This window comes from Perissodus microlepis, chromosome 13 (genome assembly GCF_051167445.1).
Source record: "Perissodus microlepis isolate ML-2025 ecotype Zambia chromosome 13, ASM5116744v1, whole genome shotgun sequence".
Lineage (NCBI taxonomy): Eukaryota > Metazoa > Chordata > Actinopteri > Cichliformes > Cichlidae > Perissodus > Perissodus microlepis.
This window is the reverse complement of record NC_140473.1, coordinates 5,567,555-5,590,680: the sequence shown is the minus strand read 5'-3', so window position 1 is coordinate 5,590,680 and position 23,126 is coordinate 5,567,555. Positions and strand designations below refer to the sequence as shown.

Below are 23,126 nucleotides of genomic sequence, written 5' to 3'. Positions count from 1 at the left end.
AAAGAGCCAAAAGAAGAGTCACCAGAAGTGCAACTCAAAATGCTAGTTGCTAGCTGCTAGTATCTGCCTCAATCGGTTAATTTTAACTATTCAAAATTGAATCTATCTTCTGTCTTCTTTTCGCTTTCTTTCTCACCCTTAGCCAGCTAGCCTTTACATAATAAATTAGTGAGGAAAGCCAGATAAATTTAGTTTCAGTGTTACCTATATAGCTAGCAAGTTGTAACCTGGTGGTGTTATTGAGTTGTGTGGATATGTACAGGCAAGAATAGCTTTTCCTAAAAAATTAACTAAATTTCTATGCAGATGACACTGTTGTGTGACTGTGCGGCAGCAGCTTTTTAGCTCACTGACTGAGCCATCTCAGGTTTTTAATAGGCACACCAGTGTTAAATCTCAAATTTATATAGTAATGCATCAATGTCTCCACCTGAACCTACAGAATATGCTTGTTTCCATGCAGACAGAGAGGAATAGTCAAATATTATGTAGGCCTTTTGCAAACACTGTATCACTGAACTTGCAATGCAATGCAACCAGCCACTGCAAACAGAAACATGGTCCTAAATCCATCCTAGAACATTCTGGACCATCTGGACTGAGGCCCATTTGCAGACCTCAGAGTCAGAGAATAAAAGATCCAAAGACTTGGTGTGAAAGGATGTGTTTTCTCAGTAACGAGCTCATTGAATATCATGTGCTTTGAATACGTGAGCGAGCATCTGAGATCAAAGCTCGCATTCCGCGACAGTCGTGCATGTGTGTGCTTTGTGTGTGTTCTTGTCTGCTGTGGAGGAGGCGAAGAGGATGCGACCGTGTGTTTGAGATCGTAATCTTGCTCATGCATGTTTGTGTGTCACTGCATGTGTGCATGCATGTGTGTGATTCTTGTTTGCCACTGCCTCTCTGCACCACAGCAAACTGTCAGCTCACTGTAGCATACACAATTTCTCCTTCCTCCTTTTTCTCCCACATCCTCTACCCCCGGCTTCTGCCGTCTTCTGTCTCTCCGTCTCATCCTATCTCCTTCTTTCTTTCTCTTCTTTTTCTTGTCTCTCATTTTTTTATCTTTCAGTCTCCATTTCTCCCTTTTCTTTGAAATTTTAATCACTCAGTAAAGAGGCATGCATTTCAATGTGAAATGGGATTCTGCTACAGATTGAGAGAGCTGAGGCAATACAGGGACGAGGGGGGAGGGTTGCATGTGTGCATGTGTGTGTATGAGAGGGAGAGAGAGGAGTAGAGACAGTGATTGTGGTCTCACAGTTTGTATTAAAGAGAATGATTAATCCCAGCCTTTGATTCTGCATTCATCTAACGGGATGTTGCAGCAGGAGCGTGTACTGCTACATGTGTGTGTGTGTGATTCTGCACAAGCATGTGTTAGCCTGCACATGCAGGCCTGGATTACTGTGTGCTCTGAGCAAGCATGGGTCTTGCGTGTTATTCTCTATGGATGTGCATACTGTATATCTGTATACTCATCATATACTCGAGTGTGACGCACACGTGCACTTTTCTGTGTGTATGCGTGCACCCATCTGCCTGTAGAGTATCCGCACTCTGATCTGTGGGAGTGCAGAATGAGTAATACTGTACATGTACCACTTTTTCTAAGGAACATTATTAGCTATTTTTATATGGAGTTTACGCTGGTGCTCACCGCTCTTAGCCAGCCACCACTGAGCTCTTACTCTGAGCTACACTACTCACTGCTATGCATCCTCAAACACTCCACTCTGCACACACCAGGCTCACTCCCAGGAGGCTGGAAATGACAGCCTTTGTAATTTCATGTGCAGTTTTGAATGTTGTAATCTTGATGAAATCTGTCTGTTGTGGAGCTGTGAGGGAGAGCACTGATTGTAATAGAGGAAAAGGCTCTATCCTTGGATGACTTAGATCAGTTGATATTTCTTTTTTATGTTCACAGTGAATTAATCGTGCAAAAACACGCTGGAGAATGAATATATGACTTTACTGTGCTATATTTTCAACAAACTTGTTTTTTTTTTTGTTTTATACCATCTAATATTCCATATTAGAAGCCCTATATCAGTGACGGTGACATCTTTTCCTAATTTTACCAATTTCATATGCCGATGTTCCTGTTTTCTGATTGCTACAAGAATAAAAATGTCTTGATTGCAAACATCTTTTTCAACCTTTCCGTTGTAACAGTTTGCTTCACTTTGCTGTTTTTCAGACGACGTTCATCATGTTTGATGCTACTGAAGCCTTTCACTAACCGAAAGGGCAAAACACATCCCTTTTTAAGCTTTTAATCTGAAAGTATACTCCAGTTGCTTTTACTTTTACCAACAAGTAAAAGCTATTGGAATTAACTAGTAAATGATGACAATATTTGTACATAAAAGATGCAAGTAATGAAATTAATTGAGCTTTTCCCATCATTTTAACTCCAGTTTTTATCAAAAGTAGTGCAGCCCAGTGAAATTTAGCACTCCAAACATTATTCAAAAGCCTTTCAACACTTTCCAGAGGTCCAAAAACTCGCGTTTGATTATTTGTTACAGTAGCAGAATATAGTTAGAAACTGGCATCTAGGGAATGATGATGGTCTAATCTAGCCATGAAGCCTACAGGTAGATGCCGGGGTGGTGGATGGGTTGAAAGAGCAAGCAGCAATGCAGGGCAGTTGTGGCAGCATTGACATATCAGCGGGAAATATGGGAAATTTACAGCTTAAATAGACCAGCAAATCGGGATGGTGTGTTTGCCATATTGCATGAGGGAAGCGAGGCGTGTAATGCACCATCCGCTGTCTCCCAAAAATATTTTTTGATGCAACATTGCACCTAACAACGTCTGCAAACAGCTCACATATAGTGGGAACTCAAGAGCTGAACTCATAGTGTTTATGCAGAGGAACACTTGGAGCTCTACAAATAAGATTTAGTTGATAGAAAATGACAACCATCTTCTTGAAGATGTTTGTTGTTGTGGGTGGCTATGGCTCCAGAGGTGGAGCAGGGTATCTACTAGTTTGAGGGTTGTTGGTTTAATTCCTGGTTGTTCTAGTCTGCATGCCAAAGTATTCTTGAAGAAGATACTGAACTCTGAGTTGCTCCTGATGAAATCATCAGAGAAAACACTTAAATATAGGGGAAAATTCTTGGGTTAATGAGACATGTTGTATAAAGCACTTTAGGCGCTTCAGTACAATGGAAGAGCGTTATATTGAGGTGAGCCAGTCCTTTGAATATTCTAAAAGATGCAGGATATTAAAGCAGCAAGAGACATTTCTTTTTAGTTTTATCGTTCATTTGATTATATTGTATCCATGTTTTCATGTTGTTTAGGCCAAATTGTGATGCTACCATCATAATGTTGCAACAGAGCAACATTTTTCCAGTCCTCTGTGGTCCAGTTTAGGGGAGCCTGTGTATATTGTAGCCTGAGCTGACAGGAGAGGTACCCGCTGTGGTCTTCTGCTGCTGTAGCTTGTCTGCTTTAAGGTTTCATCTCTTGTGTGTTCATAGATGGATGCCTTGGTTGTGGCAATTGGTTGTTTGAGCCCCTGTTTCCATCCTATTAGGTTGAAGCACTCTGGCCAATCTTCCCTTAGATCTCTGGTATCAACAAGGCATTTTCACCATTCCCTGCAAAGCTTAGAGATGGTTATGCGGGAAAATCCAAATAGATCAGCAGTTCCTGAAATACTCAGACCTGCCCGTCTGGCACCAATACTTAAATCACCTTTGGCTGATTAGAGAGTGGTCAGTGAGTGTGCACAATATACAATAACTTGAACTTCATTAAATTAAACAAGGGATTCAGAACAACAGGGTATCTTTGCTGATTTCAAAGCACTTTTTAGTTATGTAGCTCCATTAACCATATTAATGGCCTCCTATGAACTCTAGTTTTCTTTCAGTTTCAGAAGAAACTTGCAAATTTATTTCTTTGCAAGCTCTTATTTTGAAATTACCATGAAGGAGTGGGTTTCATTAATGACAAATTGAAACTGACTGGAAGAAAAAAGCAAGATTACTGTAATTTATCTGTGAATGAGTATGAAATTTATATTATTTGTTGTACAAACATTACACAATATAAGTTTTACATGCTCATTTGAAACTCAGCAGCTTTATTAGAAAATAATTACAAACTTTCAGGTTACGCGGTTCTTTGTTCACGTGAGATACACCCACACACACACACTTTGTCACATCTTAACACTTAGATGGGTTTACATCATCACAAAGCTTCTAAACGCTTTGTCACACCGGTAACGGGGAGTCTAGAGAGATGCACACAACCACACGTACACACTCTGGTGGACTCCTACTGGCAGGCGTATCCTTAACTCAGCGTCCCTCGGCAGCACTTGTCATCTGCATGTCAGCAAATCCAACCCCGTTCCTCCCACACTCGTACATTTTTTTCTTTTCAAAAATCCCTCCATCATTGCTTCACACCCTCCGCACACACTCCCTTCTCCCAGCCGTGCACCGACCCGTGAGTCAGTAACGAGGCGCATTTCAACAAGAGTTTTCTCCCCTGACACGAACTCCTTTCGCTCAGCCATTGATCCTCACCTTCCCTCCATCACTTCATCCATCTCTTCTTCATCCCACCGCCTCCCCCCTCCAGACTCCCTCCCTCCCCCTTGACAGGAGAGCACAGAATAATTGGAGGAGCCTTCAACAGAGGCAGTGGACAGCTTGGCGTCAGATGTTGCAAACACCATAGTCTCTCTGCCTCTTTCCCTCTCTCCCTCCTCACACTCATGGATGAGTGATGCCCATGACAGACCCCATCCTCTGAGAGCCCCTTCTGGCAATTACTACACACACACACACAACGGCAAACACACACAAACACACACACACACAAACACACAGACATACACTCTTTCACATCAGAGACTCCCACATCACTTAACCAGTTGTCTTCAACTAAAAGGGCCGAGCGGAAACACTCTACAGCCTCCTCTCATCAGCCTCTCAACACACACACAACTATTAGAGGTTGTTGTTGATGACTATCTTTACTGTCTCTGCTTCTGTTGATCCATATGTGCATTATTCTACATGCAATATGTTTATGGGCTCTAAGCTCCCAGCTACTGCACTAGCACAAACACACATGCTTGCATGCAAATTTATGTCTTGTGATGTATTTTCTAACTCTTGTAACCAAATAAGGTTAAAGTCTGTTGCAGGGGATAATAGCTGGTAGCTTTTACATCCCCTCCAATCTTTTATGTAACAATAAGAACTGTTTCAAGGCTTTCAATCTCATGCACTCAGTTTACAGATTAACGTGCATATGAGTTAATCTTATATGAACAGATGTTCTGGTTATAAAAACAAAACAAAACTGTTCAAATTTAAACAAAAATGCATTGTGGCTTTTTCTTGTTCCAGTTTGCTGTTCACAAAGGTAAAGCTTGAAGAGGTGTTGCTCGGCCCGGCTGCAGCCCTGCATACCTGTGAGGAGATGTTGCAACACTGGCAGAGCCGCTATGATGTCAGCCGCTCCAGGTGAGCATGCACAAGAGAGATAAGCATTGGTGCTACTTTGTTTATCGTGCGCTGCAAAATGTGCATTACTGTTTAGCTCAAATAGTTTCTGTGCTGCTGTGCACGATGACGCTGGGAGGGGGCGGCTGTCTCTGCTGCGGTGTTATTCAGTGTGTGTGTGTGTGTGTGTGTGTGTGTGTGTGTGTGTGTGTTCACGCATTAATGCTTTTTCTGATATAATGTTCTACCTGTGACCTGAGTGGTTTTGAGATGTTGACCTTTTTCATGTTTTGAATACCAGAACTGACATACAGCAAAGCTCATTATTACCCTTCATAATAACTGAACACTAAAGGCACTACCAAAACCAATACAAAAATACAAATATAAAAAAAACAAATGCAAAAATTCTATTTATTTATAAATGAAGGCTGGTAGAACGATTACAGACAAAAATTTGCATGGAATTTGTATTTTCTTTGTAAAAATTTCCCATCTAACTCTTTATTTTCACATAGTTCCTGAAGGAGCTAGGAGGATGAACAACAACTATACTCTTTGACCATTTCTTATTCAAAGTTTAGCATGAAGTCAGTTAAACATCTGGGATATTGATCTGGTCAGTTTGGCAGCAGAAGGGTTCTCAATCAGTTTTAGCTCCTTCATGCCATTGCTCAAGAGCTCTCTCTTGGTGGTGGGTCAGTGAAGGTCTGTAGAAGCGTATCTGAGGAGAGACACACAGGCCTCTACAGGGTAGGCAACAGCACCCTGACTGACATTAGGTATTGGGTTAAAATTCTGGCGTGGTGGGTCCTGTGTTCCTTTTGGTGCACAGCAATTCCCGGACTCATGTGACGAGAGTATGCAGGCAGCTCCTGGAGCATGAAGGAATTGATACCAACGACTGTCTCGTGCTCGCCTGACCAACATTTGGACAAAAAGTGGTGCACTAAGTTAAAGCATCAGCTAATGCTAGCTAGTTTGCTACGCCAGGTACCTCCATAGACTCTATTTATGTATTACACAAACAAAATTATACCTAATAATAAATACTAAATGTTAGACACATTAGAATTTCACTGACCAGAACACAAGCAAAATAATTTAGATGGTCCATACCTCACATCAGGTGATAATCATTGCATCCAGTACATTGGAGTGGTCCACTTCAATGACTCAAAGTAGCTGACGATGACTGAGAGTTTGATGACTGACTCTCAGGCATAGCTTCCACACTAAACTCCTTGTAGATGTGTGTGGGTAACACCAGTAGGTATTTTTTTTGAAATCTCTATTTAAATTAGAATAAAGCTCATTTCAATAACTTCAGGTTTTAAAAAACTACATCTACTGACTCACCACTTGAATCTGATTAAAAACGGCTTCACATTTTATGACTTTTTCCAGAAATAAGGTTTAAAATATCTTTTTCCCGTGAATGTTGTGCATTTACTATGCATCCACAAAGCTGAGGCTTCACTAATGGCTCAGTCAAGTGGTTCTTGAATAAATGGCATGCTGGAACTTCAGGAAGTGCAGTTTCTGCTACAGTAACAAGTATAATGCTCGACATCACACTGGTTACACTGTGAACCTCTGCATGGAAGCATGCATTAGTGTTGCTACACAGTTAGCTCGCTAGCTCATGTTTTTTTTTCTTTGACCTCTCCTTCTAACTTGATACAGAGAAAAGATGCAGGAGGAAAGAACTGAGGAAGCTAATAAACTTTAATGTGCAATTTTTGAAAGACTGCATTTATTAAGGAAAAATGTTGTATAAATATGTATTTTTAAAAATGGACAAATACTTTTCAGAACAATGTCATTTTAAGCTAGCCTAGCCATTTCAAAATGTTTAAGACTATCTATCTATCTATCTATCTATGTGTGTATCTATATATATATATATATATATAGATAGATAGATATATAGATATATATATGTATATAAAATATATTCATAACCCATTCTCTGATTTAAAATACTGATTTAAGAGTTGACCATTTCCTGACTTATTTTTCCTTTATGCTGCCTTCATGTTAAAAGTGAGTCATTGATACTTTTTAGCTTTAGCATAGTACATAGTTCACAGTACATGTGAATGTCCTCTCTGATGTGTTACAGCGAGACAGATGACAGCAGCAGTATACCGATGCCTGAGAGGACAGAGGTCAGCCCCAGCGGCAGGAAACCCTCCATCCACCTCACCCTGCCTGACTTCCAGGACACCTCCACTGGTCTGTTCTCTCGCTTGCTCAAATCTTTTAGAAAGGACATGTCACTGTGCATATTTGGATTGCAACATGCCGAATTGATTAGTTTAAGTTAAACACATCCTGCTCTCTCTATGGCTTTGGGTAAATAGCAGTGAGAAAGGTGAATTTGTAGGTCAGTCTAAATCCCCCAGCTTTTGACCTATTCTGGATTAAAAGCCCTGTTTGCTTGTCTGCAACCCAGTTCCGGAAACCAGATGTGCTGTTTAAATATCAATGATGTGACTCACACCTGTGTTTAGAGCAGGATCTGCAACCTGCACATTTAGTGTTCAGGGATTCAGGACATTATAGTTACTGGCTTTGAAATATTTTACTTTTTTTTTTTCTCTACGGAAGAAAACACAGTTTCTGTCTGCTTCTCATCAATGCTAACATATGCATATTCATTGTTCAGGTTGTAAATCACCACTTTAGTGTTTAGTTGGTTTAATGTGCAAGATGAGGAAACATTTGCAGCACTAACAGCTCCCATTTCTTACCTATGATCCTGCTTCAGGTTCACAGAGTCCTTCATCAGTTGCACTATCCCGTCTTGAAGCGGCTCTGTCCGAGGTGTCAGACCTCAGCTCTACCCGTCGCCATGGGCCCACCTATATTTGGACCATCCTGGAACGCATTTGGCTGCAGGCTGGTATGAGAGCACACACTTGAATGAAAATGATATTTCAGAAATTATTGTGGTTGGGATCTTTTGGGATTTGAACCTATTTTCATCCTCATCTGAGATACAAGGTCAGCCCATATCGTGGAACCATGTTGGGGTCCATGTGCTTTAACTTACTGGTGAACTAAAAATGAAATAAAGACAAAGCTTGCATTAACTTTGCTGGACAAATGAATCAGATTCAATGTTTTATCCTAGTGATCTGAAGCCCAACAGTAAGAAACCATTTCAGTCATCCAGTTTTTTTAAATAAAAGCTATGAAGTAGACAACGAGGCCACAACTCAGCAAAGCATGACAGTGTTTTCATGAGCAGCATCTGTCTGCTAAAACACCATGCTAACACGTTAGCTGATAGATTACCTTGTTCACACTGCTGGTTCAGTATACTGGCATGCTAATGTTTATCAGTAAGCACTAAAGCCAGTCTGCAGCTCATGTAAAAAGATTGCAAAAAGATTGTGACTCGAGTCACTAAAGCCCCTTTTCCATTAGTACCTACTCACCCAATGAGAGTGGTTGTTGTTATAGTAATGTGTCCGAGCGTCCCGTGACGTAATTAGCATGATCCACGAACGCTTAAACAAAGGTGGATGTCGACGCAACAGTATACCTGCTGGTTGGTCTGTGGCTTTTCGTCAGACACCACGGCGTTGTTGGTGGTTTTGATTTTCGTGAAGGAGACGCTCTCATGACTCACTGAGTGATTCCCCGACCAGCCAATTGTTGGCATGCAGTCTGATGATGTCACATTTTAGTACCTGCTCAGATCGCTTATAACCCCGGCCGAGCAGGTACTATTTTAGTATCTGGTACCAGGTACTGTTATCTAATGGAAAATCCTTAAAACCGTAGTGAACCGTGCCGAGTCAATCCGAGTAGGTACTAATGGAAAAGGGGCTTTTAAGCAACATGAATGACTGAAGCAAAATACTGGTAAACTGTTTGATAGTTATTGAAAACCTAAAGCTTACACTGTTGACTGTTGAGGCAAATATTAGGGGACCTTCAAAGTAAGTAGTCTTCATCCTGTGGCAACCATAAAAAATTCTGTGGTAGTCCTTTCAGTGAACTTCGACCAATGTCATAGATCTGCCTCGCTTTCTCTAGATGGTATTGGCAACAGAGAGCGATCACATCCACGTCGAACGTGTGGAGATTTTAGTTCCTTTATGCTACTATACACTGTAAAAGGAGCATTTGAGTTGTAGTTGACATAATGTAGTGTTATAAATAATTCTCCATGATGCTCTGTTAATTTAGAGCAGCTTGTGGCATAAATCATACAGTGTGTGGCAGTCTAAGAAGTTATCTAAGCACTGTGCGTAGGTCTTTCTGGTGATGTCACAGAGCAGTACCAGTACCTGATACCACAACAGGGCATACTCTTCAAAATAAAACAGGAAGTAACTGGAAATGGCAACTGAGTTAACTCACTCAGACACCAGATGCAAATGTGTCTTTACAGTAATTGCCTTAATAGCTATTGAAACATTCGACTATGTGTCAGTGATGCCCTCACCAAAGAAATCCAGGTAACCCTACAGTAAATACAAATACAATCTCCGCTGGCACCTTTTAATGAATGTGCGATGTTACAGTGAATGAAAGCTGTGCAGCCTCGCTGTCTTCCAACGCCTTGCTGACCTGTTTATCAGCTCAGATGAGTTTCAGTCGCTCAAGGGAGTGAGACACTGTTTGTGCGTTCGGTTCATTGTGAGCGTGCGTTTTTGTTTCGGGCACAACAGTCACTGAAATTCTCAGAGAATATTAATTTTGCTACATGCGAAAGCCTGGAGAACGCAGCGTTACAGTATAGCAGATTTTTGGAAGAGAATATCTATTTGCAGGCTTGTTGGTGTTTAAAATTAAATAGCTGAGTAGTTGACACTGACGTGTCTCAGTGCTTAAATACATTTGGCCACTGCTCTGTTAAGGAGACAATGCCCAGTTATCCATATCGCTGTTGCCTCCACCCTTCTTCAGCCTGCCTGAGGAAGTTCACATAAAAGAGCAGAGCATGAGCAGGAAATGAAGGCCGAGGATCTGTTGCACTTGGCTTGAGTGGATGAGCCATGAGAGGCAAGAATGGAAATGCACACAGCGAAGATGCCTTTGCTGTATTCGATGCTTTACGACGCAAGAGGGGTTGAATGGAGCCAAGCAGTCACGTCCCCCGTGGCTTTGTGTAATCTGAAGGTTATTTTCTATGTGCAACCTCTGAGCCTCTGCTATTCATCTGCTGAGAGCAGTGTGTGTGTGAGAGAAACCAAGGGTGTGGCCCCTGGCTCAAGGCTGGACACCAATCCCCCCCCTTCATTCTTTCATAGCATTCCTCTTCTCATCGGTCACTTCCTCTTCATATCTTACATTCTCTTTGGCCTAACAGAAAAACGCACACACACACACACACGGCTCTTTAAAAGGAATACATTTAGCAGTATGTGAGACTCACATACTTAGCTCTAAACATAAATATTCTCTGTGCATGCAGGCACTGATCTAACAGTTTTTTCCTATGAGCAGCAGGAGAAAGTCTTACATAATTGCTCACTGAAACCTTTTTCCCCAAAATGAAGCCATGAAAAGGAACCCTGAGGCAGCTGAAAAGGGTTTTTGTTTTTTTTCTTCCATTTTTTTGTTTTCTCATCTCGCAGAGGTAGCATGCGTGCACTAAGTATTTCCCATCTGTGCATCTCTGAGACACAGGTAAACAAACAAAACATCCGCTACCAAACACACACATGGGTTCTCTGCACTCGGGAGCAGACGGCTCTCTCAACAGCCCTCTCTGTAACACGGGCGCACAATGCTGTCAGTGTTTTAGAGCTGAAGGGTTTCCTTCTCAGGGTTTCTCTGCCTGTTGACCCAATGTCCTCTCACGTAAATGATTGACAGGTCTCGCTGAAGCATCCGGTCCGCACATTGGTCTGCTCCAGCTGAGGGGGCAGGTCCTGTGGTCAGCTCTTATTTTTGAGGTCTTATTGGAGAGTAAAGTGCTTGTGGGCGTGATTCTGACTTTGTGTGTGTGTAAACATTTGTGTGTGGGGTTTGTCCTCATCTTCCCAGCAGCAAAGAAAGGAGGCAGGCAGCTTTAATATGTGATGGCCATATTAGGCAACAGCTTCATGACTTTCAGCCACTACATCGCTCCGACTCTCACTTTCATGGTTTGCGTGTGTGTTTGTGTGTGTGTGTGTGGTTGTGTGTAGTATTTGAGCACTGCACAGATATTATTTTACATGATGCTGCTGAACTCACAGCAAAGTTCATCACAGTCACTGTCACAGGGTTACTCAGGGCATTAATACTCTTATTCTCCTCTTTTTCTTTCTCTGGCTCTCCATCTTTGCTTCATCACTTCCTTTCTTTTATTGTTTTCCCTCCTCTGTCATTCTGTCCTTTTTCTTGCCCCCCTCCACCTCTTTTCCTCTCTTGACCTTTTCACCTCTTTTCTTTACTTCTCTCTCCGTGTCATCCTGCAGGAGAGCTGTTCATGGCAGACAGTCGGCTTAAGGAGGCTCAGTTCTGTATAGCCGAGGCCAGTTCGCTCTTCCCCAACTCTCACTCTGTGCTGCTGCAGCGGGGCCGCCTGGCCGAGCTCCGGGGCCACCTGGACGAAGCCAAAGGCCTGTATGACGAGGCCCTGGCCATGCATCCTACAGGAGAACGGATACTGGTGCACACGGTGAGAGACAGCGGATGCTTTAGAGGCTGCAAAATCAAGTTAGAACTTATGTAACGCTTTGCTCTTTCAAGTGTCACACATGCAAACATGGTGTTCAGTATCCTCTCTCACACACATGCACACAAACACATGATTGGCTACAGTGACATGTTTAAATGCTATAATTGAGTAAATTAAATCAAAACTGATGTAATATGCAAGCGGAACATGTGCAAACACTTATTTGATGTCTGCTAAAAACACACACACACACACACACACATATATTAATGAAATATTTGCAGTGCTTTTAGTTGACTGAGCTAAGTTATATAAAAGTGTACTTCACGCGAGATCTTTTACATTTGGACTTGCTGTGGATTAGCTCACACGCTCTGACTCAGACAGTGTAGGGCTGTTTAATGAAGTTAAACGTTTTCTCAAATTCACCAAGTTAAATTACGTCACAGTTAAATTGCATCAGCTGCCTTCAGCCTTCATAAACACGCCTCCCAAAGAGTAGGAAAAGGCTTTCCTCGCAACAACAACAGCAATATGTGTAGATAAAAGTACATTTCAGAGGACTTTTGTCAGTCAGACTAAACCATGTCCCACTGGGGTCACATGTTCTTATATACACAGTAGCAACATGGCAGTGTGCGCACACATTTTTAATTTGATATTTAAACCATTTTTTAAATTATTATATGGATTTTAGTCCATCTGATCAAACAACTAAAGACAGGACTCAAGACACAGATGAATTTGAGCTCTTAGCACTTTTATATTCAGTTACTGTATTAAACTATAACCTATACACTATATTAACAAAAGTAATCACTCACCCACCCAAATCATTGAATTCTTGTTTTCCAGTCACATCCACTGGCTGACCTCATCAATGTGCTTCTGGGAGAACGGTCAAAAACTTCAATAAAGCCTTCCCAGATTAAGCTGTTATATCACATTTCGACATCATTTTAAACCCTATAGATTATGAATGTGACGTCACTCAAGCTCATATGTGTGTGAATGCAGACGAGTGAATACTTTTGCCAGTATAGTGTACATAAAATAAAGCGGCTGCGGATTTACTTTAAACCTGCAAACCAGCAGGCGGCGACTGCTCTGAATGCAAAAATGAAGACAGATTCTGTTGTGGTTTCTCACAGGATGCGATTTGCACATTGCATGAGAGCTGTCTGCCGTGCTGGATGTGGTACAATCACTGGCTGATAGAGAAGAATGTGCATTTGCCCGACTGGTTGGCAGTGGTTCCTAGAGGTTGCTGGCTCTCACTGGGTGAAATCGGATTTAAAGAAGGTGCTCCACCAAAAAAACAAAACAAAAAAACCTACAGTGATTGCTTTGGTTGCTAACAGATTGCTACAGTTGGCTGCGTTTGTCTGCAAAATCTTGCAAACTACTAGGCGAGTGGTAGTACAACTTAAAAAAGTGTGGCACAAATCAGAAATGGAGAAGGTTCACTTTCAAAGTAAAAGTTTTGCTCCACAAATACAGTCATGTTTAAGGAGTTTTACTTCTTAAACATGACTGGTGAACAGTCTCCATTTCCTGTTTGTTTTGCACTTTTCACAGTTTCATTAGAGCTCGGAGAGTAGCTGTGTTTGTAGACAAGGACTTTGCTTCCATTCAAACTACAACCACTGCATTATGTTAGCAAGCAAAGCAATAACGAGGATGTTTTCACCAACCCATGCAGGAACACACATTTCTCCCTAGTGACAGATGGTTGCCAGGAGGAACACTTTCCGTCTCTATGATTATGTGACTTCCTAGCGACTCCCATCAACCTGCAGCAACCACTTGCAATCATTCAAGGAATTTTCCCCTCGTGATGGGTGCTTGCCACATACTCGTGGACCTGTCTGTACAACGCGTTCTCACTCCCAAAGTGTAACATTTTACGCTAGGTGACAAATCGTTGATATATTACGCTTCCGGGCACCCAACATGTCCCTATATTACGAGATCGGAAAAATGAGAAAGCATGAGAACCGTTTGGAATGAATCTACACATGCTTGTTAATTGTACTTAAATCGCTTTGGAAAACACTGTCTAACATCATTAAAGTTCTGGTTAACGTTAGGGATAAGGTTAGGGTCAGGGCTGGAATACATGGCTGGAACGAGTCATTCTACTGGATTTCATCCATAACCAGGCGTGTAGCATAAGAACGCAGAAGGTTTTGCGTTCGCCTCTTGAGTGACAACGGGCTGGTCTGTAGGCCAGTATGACTGTCTTTTTCTTTTCATTTGAGCTTAAATTGTTAATTGTCACACGTCAGAAATGGTGGAAGAGTAACGTCACGTGGTTAGAGGTTATGCGTCTGCAAAACCTAAGTAGGAATCTGTGTGAAAGCAGCCCTCAGCTTCATCTATGACCTCAGAACACTTTTCTGACGAGTTTATGGTCTCATAGGCACAGCTTGAAGCTTCACAGCAGGACTTTGCAAACCAGTGGGTGATGTTGCCTTTATCATAAAGCCTATAATTGTAACAGATGCTTATTAGCTGCTAATATTAGCAATGGTAGCTTCTTTGCTCTTTTAGAAGCAAAACAAATCCCTAATGTTTCAAACGGCTGTAGATTATATTAGCCTCAGAAACTTAGTTGTACTGCAAGTTAATTTGGAATTTTCTTGTTTAACTAAGCGCATTTTTTAAAGTTTGCCATATGCTGCTAATAGTACTTATACTGTTATAAGTATAGTACACTTATACTGCCTCATACTGTTCATACTGTAATCGTGTAGTCTTTCTCTCCTCTGTGGCGTGCTGTACTGTGTCATTGTCAGAACTCTGAGTGGTTCAGTCCTGTTTATCGCGGTGCGTTGCTGTTGTCCTCTGAGACGTGCCAATTTGTTGCAGGCAAACCTGAAATTTCAGAAAATAGAAGCAAACAAATTTCGCTCCATCACCAGCAAATGAAAAATAGCGCTTAAAGACTCACTCTCTCTTTCCTGATCACTCCCCCACATTTCTTTCATCCCAGCAGATCCTCTTTCTCTCTTACTGCCGCACTGTAAAGATCCTCTCTCGCCCACTTCCACCCACTCCCTCACTTCTCTCTCGCTCTCTCAGTCTGTCTTCCAGATGATCCACAGGATTAACCACAGCTCTTCTGACCTTTGAACTGACTCTGTTGTCACAGTGAACGAACCAGAGAGGGATATTCCTCAAATCCAAGACGCAGCACTCGACACTCACACACACACACACTCACACACAATGACTGCGGTCTCCATAGTGACCGGAGATGTGCTGGCTGATATCACTTTAGCCTTCTTGTGACCACATAAGGCTAGTGCTTTTGCTCCTACAGCGCACTTTTGGATGCATGTGCGTGTGTCTGTGTGCGTAGAAGTGCAGTCCCACTGGGTTAGACAGAGGTACGCTTCTCTTCCATATTTGGCCTGTGGGAGAACCAATCCCAGGGGGTGAGAAGTTGAAACAAAGCCAGCTGGCAGCGTCCGTCTCTGGGTCTCTTACAGGACAGATGTGTTCTCAGTCTGAGTGTTTGAGTACGTGTACGCATGTGCATGTGTTTAGGCATGACTGTGTTTGTGTATGCCAGCCTTCCTCCACGGATTTGGAGCACATGTGGACTACTTGGGCTTCCTTTTTTTAAGTAAACTACATGTGTACACTTGGACAGAGGCACACATTGTAATAGGCACAAATTGACCCAAATACAAAAATTCTGCTTGTAGAACACTAAAGTTTATGGACTATACTATGTTAGGCATGCTAATGGAGGGTTGCAGTAAATAACTGCATTCTTGCATTGTTATGGAGCCTGTGGGACAATGTGTGGGACATTTTATTTGGAGCTTCGCCCATATTTGTGACTTGCATCAGCCGGCCAGAAATGAGCCTACAGTTACTCTGTGGTGCTGTGCGGCTTTGCGTTCATCCATTTATTTTTACACAGTATTTGCTGTGGACATTTTGTGTGCCAGTGGCCCATTTTCTGCTGTGCCTTAAGGGGAATTCTTAAGATATTCTTGGTAGATATTCTTACACCTCAGTTATTATTCTACAAAAGTACCTACTGTACTTTCCATGAATGTCCTTAAGATGTTTTCATGGTAACTAAACTTTAAAGATGTCACCTTTCTGTGGCTCAACAGTTAATGTGATCTGATATTTATTGTGGAAATGCAATTTCATTATGAGCCTGTTTGCAAGTGGTTTCCGTGGGCTTATCATGCGTGCCCAGTGTGTACTGCACTGTCTACATTGCTTTCACTAGAAGATCGGGGGCCTTTCTTAAGGTCATTTAAGCTGCATATAAACTGTAAAAGATACGTTGCTTCCAGATTTAGGAGTGAAGCCAGTGCATAACTACCTTAAATGTGTAATGTTTCTTACATCCAGTAGGGGGAGACTCATCGGATTGCAAGAAGAAGTGTATGTTTAGAAGTCAACAGAAAAACGGCTGCTGACTCGATCTATCCTCTCAGTAAATGCTTCCTTGCTAGTTTCACGTCTTATTTAAAACAACATGATGTTAATTTTGTAAGCTATAGTCTGTTTTTTAAGTTAAAAAGTGTGACAAAGCTCAGAAGCTAGTGTCACCATTCAGCAGTCTTCTTGAAATGCTGCAGGCGTTGTCTGAATAATTTTCATTTCAAAAGTCACTGACATTAAACTGTTAGCTTCAATACAGTTCAGTTTAGTTCAGTTTTATAGATATAAAGCCAAATCACAACAACAGTTGCCCCAAGGGCCTTTACATTTTAAGGTAAAGACCCTACAGGGAAAATAATCAGACGACCCTCTATGAGCGAGCACTTTGGAGACAATGGGAAGGAAAAGCTTTTTTTAAAAAGGAAGAAGCCTCCAGCAGAACCAGGAGCAGAGAAAGGTCTAAGTCTCCTAACAGCCTGTGAGGTTTCCACGGTGGGTTCTTGTCCTGCCTAATTGAATCCTACAGCAAGGCTTTGTGAGTCTGGTGTTCCATTTGAAATCACATTTCCTCTTCAAGGAATACTTTTGTGAAAAAAAAGTTATACTGTTAGATTTAGCTAAGAGCATCAGGCCCAATCCACATGCCTGCGCATTAAACCAGAATTGAAAGGTGATTATGTCTGATTAGCCAAATTATCCAAAAGCCACCAAAGTTTTTCAAAGTTCTAAGACATTTTGTTTGACATGAGTCCTTTATAACACAGCATCGTGTAGATTTTCCACTCTACCCATGTTAGACGGGGAAAGGGAAATGTGAGTAAGAGAAACCCATTACTGGAATCGATGCAGAAGCTCACCAACCCATGCAATGTGGCTACCATCTTCCCTTATTCCCCGCACACTTCTTTACTCACTGCACTTCATGTTAGCATCAGCTGTGTCCACATGGTTTCTCTGTAAGAGAGGGAAAGAAACGAAGCCATCAGACAGTGACTCACTGCTCTGGTCAGCTGCTGGTTTTGGAGTATTTTTGGATGGATGGAGGGTGCGGTAGTGAGGGAAACCAGTATATGACTATAGTATGGTGTTTGTAAGTGTGCGAGTGCGTGTGTGTGAGACCGGGATTTTCAGTTTAATTTCTCGATCGCTGCAGTCCACTGGCTACAACTGAGCATGCATTACGTTTGTCTATCATGGGAGTAGCTATTACACATTTATCTGTTTGTGCTGTTAACCTCATTATGGTAAGCATTTGGTCGACTTGTGCGTATGTGTGGCATGTGCGCGTGTGTGTTTGTGTTCTGACAGTTAGCTGATCCTGAAACATGGCCCAGCCTTGCTTCCGGCGCGGTATGCAATGAATCTGACCCACTCCCATCATCCTCCACATCTCATCTCTCCTGCTCTGTAGTGGAGCCCGCTCTGAGTCAGCCGCACACAAACGCACACTTTACTTTCGGCCCTCTCCAACGAACCCATATTCGTACACAGCTTCACGTATGCGTGCATACTCTCAAGGACGAAGGCTTTGCGCTCAATGAATTAATCGCGTTCCAATTATCAAATGCCCCCCCCCCCACCTTGCCTGTCTCACTCGCTCGCACTCTCTCTCCTCTCTGCGTGTGGGAGGGGGTGGTTGTCAGCTGATTAGATAATGCAAATACATTATTTATATCACTTTGCTCGTTCTCGCCGCTTTATGGGATTGCCTAGCAACCAGGGAAATTTATTCTATTGAGCACGACCTCTGATAACCATGGAGAGAGAGGGAGAGAGAGAGACTGACTGTATGTGAGAGAGTGAGAAGATGGGGTGGGTGGGTTGGTGGTGGTGGATGCGGGGAGTGGTGCAAACAGAAAGACGATTGGGAGTTGGCTGGTGCCTCCGTTGCTATGTATGGCTCATCTGGGCTCACTTATTTTTTCCTTTTTCTTTGACGCCTCTCCTCCAACCCCCCACCCCCCCCACCCCCCCACCCCTCTCTCTCTCTCTGTTCATTGTTCTCAGTTTAGCTCGTTCTTGCTCCCTCACACTTCTTTCCTTCCTCTCTTTCTTTCTTTTCCTTACTTCTGAGAGTCCAGTATCAACTCTGTCCTTCATTCTTTTCCTCTTTCCACGTCGGTACGTGTGTTCGTGCAAGTTTGTGCGTCGGTCTTTGTTCCAGTATATATTTATATAGGCGATGTAATGTGCTGTAAGGTGAGAATGTACTTGAAGGAGTCAACCGTAGCCGCACTGTATGTGCTGCTTTTTCCCCAAACAAACACACGGTATTTTCCATGCAAACATGCCATCCAGGTGCGTGAAGATTTGTGTGGTCATATCACCCCAACAAAAGTGAAAGTAATTAATTAAAATGTTTTAATCTCGGTAGGAGTGTGTGTTATGTACTAAATTCTCCTGGACATCCAAATTAACCAGCGATGCCAAACAGATCAGGATGGGACAGCAGGCCTTTTGTACACTTTGAGGAACACCTCCACCAAAACCTGCTTATTCCCTTTCTGTTTGAGAGCTAGGAACAGGAATATTACCGCTCAACTACTTGAATGCTGAATATAAAATCACAGCCAGTCGGTATGTAGATTATCATGACACACATGAACCTTTTGGCAACCTTGAGTCAGAATATTTTCTACAGTTCTCAGTTCAAGGAATGCTTGTGTGAAATAAGTTATACTGTTAGGTTTAGATAAGAGCATCGGGCCTTTTGACAGTTTCTTTAGTATCCTGTCAGACACTCAAAGCACAACAGAAAATAGTCCAGCTCAGATGGGTTTTCACTACAGGAAGGTGCCTGGATAGAGGGTGTAGGAAGCACCTCTAGGAGAGTATTGGCGCACTTTTTGCACAACAGCACAATCTCACATCGAATAGACTATAGTGAGCTGGGAAGTTGAAGACCATCTTGCGTCCGATCCAACTAGACATTTGCACCTCTGTCAGGTATCGCCGTTGAAAAGTTCCCTAATTATTGCACTGTATGTTGTATTAAAGACTAAAGTATCTCGAGACAGCCTGGGGTTAAGAACCCACTGTGGAGGTCCTAGTGGGACTAGATACCTTCTAACCCTTTAGTACCCGATGCCTTCAAATATTTAAAGAGATATAATGGCTGGTCAGCAGTTGGCAATACAATGTCACCCCCTGTTTTGGATGTTTGAAGCTGTACATGTTCATTCTACGTTGGTTTGCCAAGTGGTGGATGACTCTGAGCAAGCTGATGGGATCTGTATAAAGAGTTTCATATTTCACTGAAGTCATAGTTCTCCACACATCTGGACTCTGCCTTCGGTTTATTTCTCCACGTATTGTTCTTGGTGTTTATTTACTGTTTGTTTGTTTGGTTTTTTAAGGGTAACATTAAGAGCTCTTGCATATCAGCATTAATATATTTTCTAATGATAGGTGCCCACACTACATTCACCATCTCATCAATCAACATACGTTTCCACAACTCAAAGCTCCTCTTCTGCTTTACTTTTGCTCTATGAAATAAACACTGAAGAATGGCGGTACGTCTAACAACCTCGAAAAGCTGCTTCAACTTGCCTCCCAAAATACTGAGCTGTTAATGGAAGAAACAGTAAACTTAATATTACTGCTGTCAGCGTTAATCTCGTTAAAATGATGTTAACGCCATAACCGCATTATCGCGGCAAATCTCCGTTAGCTCGTTAACGCGGATCGCCGCGTGCGAGGGCTGCACGGCGTCAACACTTTAGCGCGGTTATCTCGTTAACGCGTTAGCGCCATGCAGCGCCATGCAGCCCCATGCGCGGGGCGATACGCGTTAACTCGCTAACAGAGATTTGCTGCGTTAATGCAGTTATGGCGTTAACGTCATTTCAACGAGATTAATGCTGACAGCACTACTTAATATTAATCCAAAAGCAGACGGGCAGGTCAAGCCAACATGGCAGAGGTAAATACAATAATCTTGGCTCACTGTGCCCATACCTGCCCGTCCAGACTTGACCGATTAAAAGTTCAAGTAAAGTCTCTCGTCTTGGTTGAATGCGAGGGTATTATGCCATGACTTGTTCGTGTGTAGTTGATGTGTATAGATCAGCAGATGGTTTTGAGTCCTATACCAAACTGTAGGATCATTTAATTCTCTCTAGATCAGGTCTATATAGCCACTTGTACCTTAACTTTTAATTTCCTGGATTGTCTGGACAGTCACAGCTCTGTAGGCGGCACGGCTGACAACAGCAGATTGCAAATCCAAATTTAGAGTTCATCTGTCTCTCCGCTGTCTCAAAGGCGTTAATTTTTTTATTGCTTTTTTTAAAACTGTGAAAATATTCATATGATCGTCTTATCCCAAAATGATTTTGTGTTTATGCCTTTTAAGTATGTGACCATTATTCTGCCTCCACAAACCTTTTTAATCTATGTTTGGCTTAAGAGTTAGGCTGCGTTGTATCCAAGTACTTTGTATGCAAACTACGATGACTACGGACAATTGAGGCAGAAAAAGTTTTTGGTAATGAAGAAGTTATCGAATGAATATTATTCTTAATGAATCTCCGGGGAGCCTGCTTAGCTACAGTTGGTATGCTAGAGTATTACAAAGTCCTCTTTTTGTCTTTGTACTGTATGGAATATGAATAATATAATAATGCTGACACCAAAGAACAAGAACTCATTTCCCCAATGCTAATCAATTCTATAATCAAATCTCTGTTGGTTGTGCTTGTTTGCGACATCCAAGAAGCCTTTTTTTCCCCTTCTCTTCAGTCTAGTCGAAGGACGTTCACTTAATTAAATGTTGTTTGTAGTTTGAAGCATTTCAAAAGTTTGCTTAAAAAAATTGGCTTGAAAGACTGATGAAAACACCAGTGCCCACTCGTAGAGTTTGGCTCAGCTCAGTTCAGTTGTGCTTAAACGGCATGAAAAGAAACAAACCTGTGCTGCCAAGCTCACTGAGATCAGCTTTAGGTAAAACTGGAGACAGATGGCTGGGAGTAATTAAAGACCAACTATTAGATACCAGTTTCTCCACATAATGCCAGAAACATTTGATGGCAATTGAAATGCTTTTGAATTTGTTTGTTCTCTCTCCCACTCACTCACAATATAAATTTTTGTACTGGCTGAATTTCTAATCAAATTTGATCCAAAGACAGACACACACACACATGCACACCAATGACACTGGGCAACAATGGCTTAACCGTCAGCATTTTTCACTGTGTTTTCCTCAGACAAGTGGACAGCAGGAGTGTCGGCCCTTTGATTAGTGGATGTCCTGTGTCTGGATTTCTCTTCTTGTAATAATTCAGCAAGAATCTGTCCTCTTCTTCTTTCTCTAAAATTATTTCTTGGTTTAGTAGTTTCATAAACATGCATTTGCTTTCTTTCCAAGGACATTAATTTCAGTCTCATATCTGTGCATTCATTGCCAAAGAAGATGTTGCAAAATGCTTTCTTAAAATCTTGTCTGGTCAGTAGTGAACAGTCACACTGGGGAATATAGCTGTTGGAGACTGCGGTGCAACCAAAACCCCTGCGAGCAAGTACAATGGCCATGTGATCTTGTTGGCTTTGTAATGCTTGTTTCAAAGATGGGGACCAGGTTTGTAAATAATTGCAGCCAGTTGGCGTCTTCAAAGCATGTTTGGTGTGTCAAGATGAAGATAAAATATGATGTCAGTCTACTATCAGTCTGCTACCGGTCTGCAATCAAATGAGAGCTGTTACCTGTTTATGATAAAACAGTGATTCACTGTGATAAATTGGCAGAAATTGCATATCTAATCGGTTATGACTTCAGAGATTTAAAACTTAAATTCAGAATTTAAACTTAATTTTAAAACTTAAAAAAGAAAAATGACAGTGATTTAACTTCAGGGTGAAATATGAGATTTGCAAAAAGTCAGAAACCAGCAAAGAGATGCATGACAGCTGAGTTGCACTCATTGTCTCCAATTAACTCAGATTGATGCCAATGCATTGACAATTTGTCTAAATGTATGAATTAAATAGCAATTATTTCAAAAATGTGTTTCCAGTCAGTCTGAGTCAGACTGCAATTATTTGGCAACAAGTTGCCTCCCATCAAAATACCTGTTCAATTACCTTATTAATCCAAAGTGGTCACCATTTGTCATTTATTCCATTGCTGGTCAACCTCTGTGCAGTAAGTTTGTCACTGTAACTGTTTACAATCAGTCACAGAAAGAAAACATTTCAGACACTGATTTTCTTACTTGTCACAGGTGGTTGTTGTTTTTATTCTACTGTGACTGAGACATAACTAACACTGTTGTGAGCCAGATGCTGGTGCTAATCATCTCTTGAGTTTGTGCCAGTCACATTCTGTTTTGTTCTCAAGAAACATTATCGTTTCCTTCACTAGAAAAAGAGGGGAGCCAACTAATTGCTAATAACTGTCAATTAGCAAGCTCTAGTTTTGATTTGGCCTTCTGGTCCTGGAATCACATCCATGTGCTTTTTGGATGGCTCAGTATCCTAAGTGTGAATGTTGTTCTTTCCCCTTCTGTGCTCGTCTGTTTTGAAGATAAAGGCTTTACCAGACTTGTTATCAGAACTACCGCTGCAGTAAATATACATTTTACCCCAGAGACCGG

At 41.8% G+C, this 23,126-nt stretch overlaps 1 protein-coding gene across 1 annotated transcript in view; it reads left to right on the top strand.

Moving 5' to 3' along the window:
- ttc7a (tetratricopeptide repeat domain 7A) overlaps positions 1-23,126 on the top strand; it is a 65,865-nt gene that overhangs the window by 31,319 nt on the left and 11,420 nt on the right. Inside the window, exons 17-20 of the mRNA XM_084948006.1 lie at positions 5,394-5,510; positions 7,615-7,727; positions 8,263-8,397; positions 11,915-12,117. Of these exons, the coding sequence (XP_084804132.1) occupies positions 5,394-5,510; positions 7,615-7,727; positions 8,263-8,397; positions 11,915-12,117 (568 nt within the window). The remainder of the gene's footprint in view (positions 1-5,393; positions 5,511-7,614; positions 7,728-8,262; positions 8,398-11,914; positions 12,118-23,126) is intronic.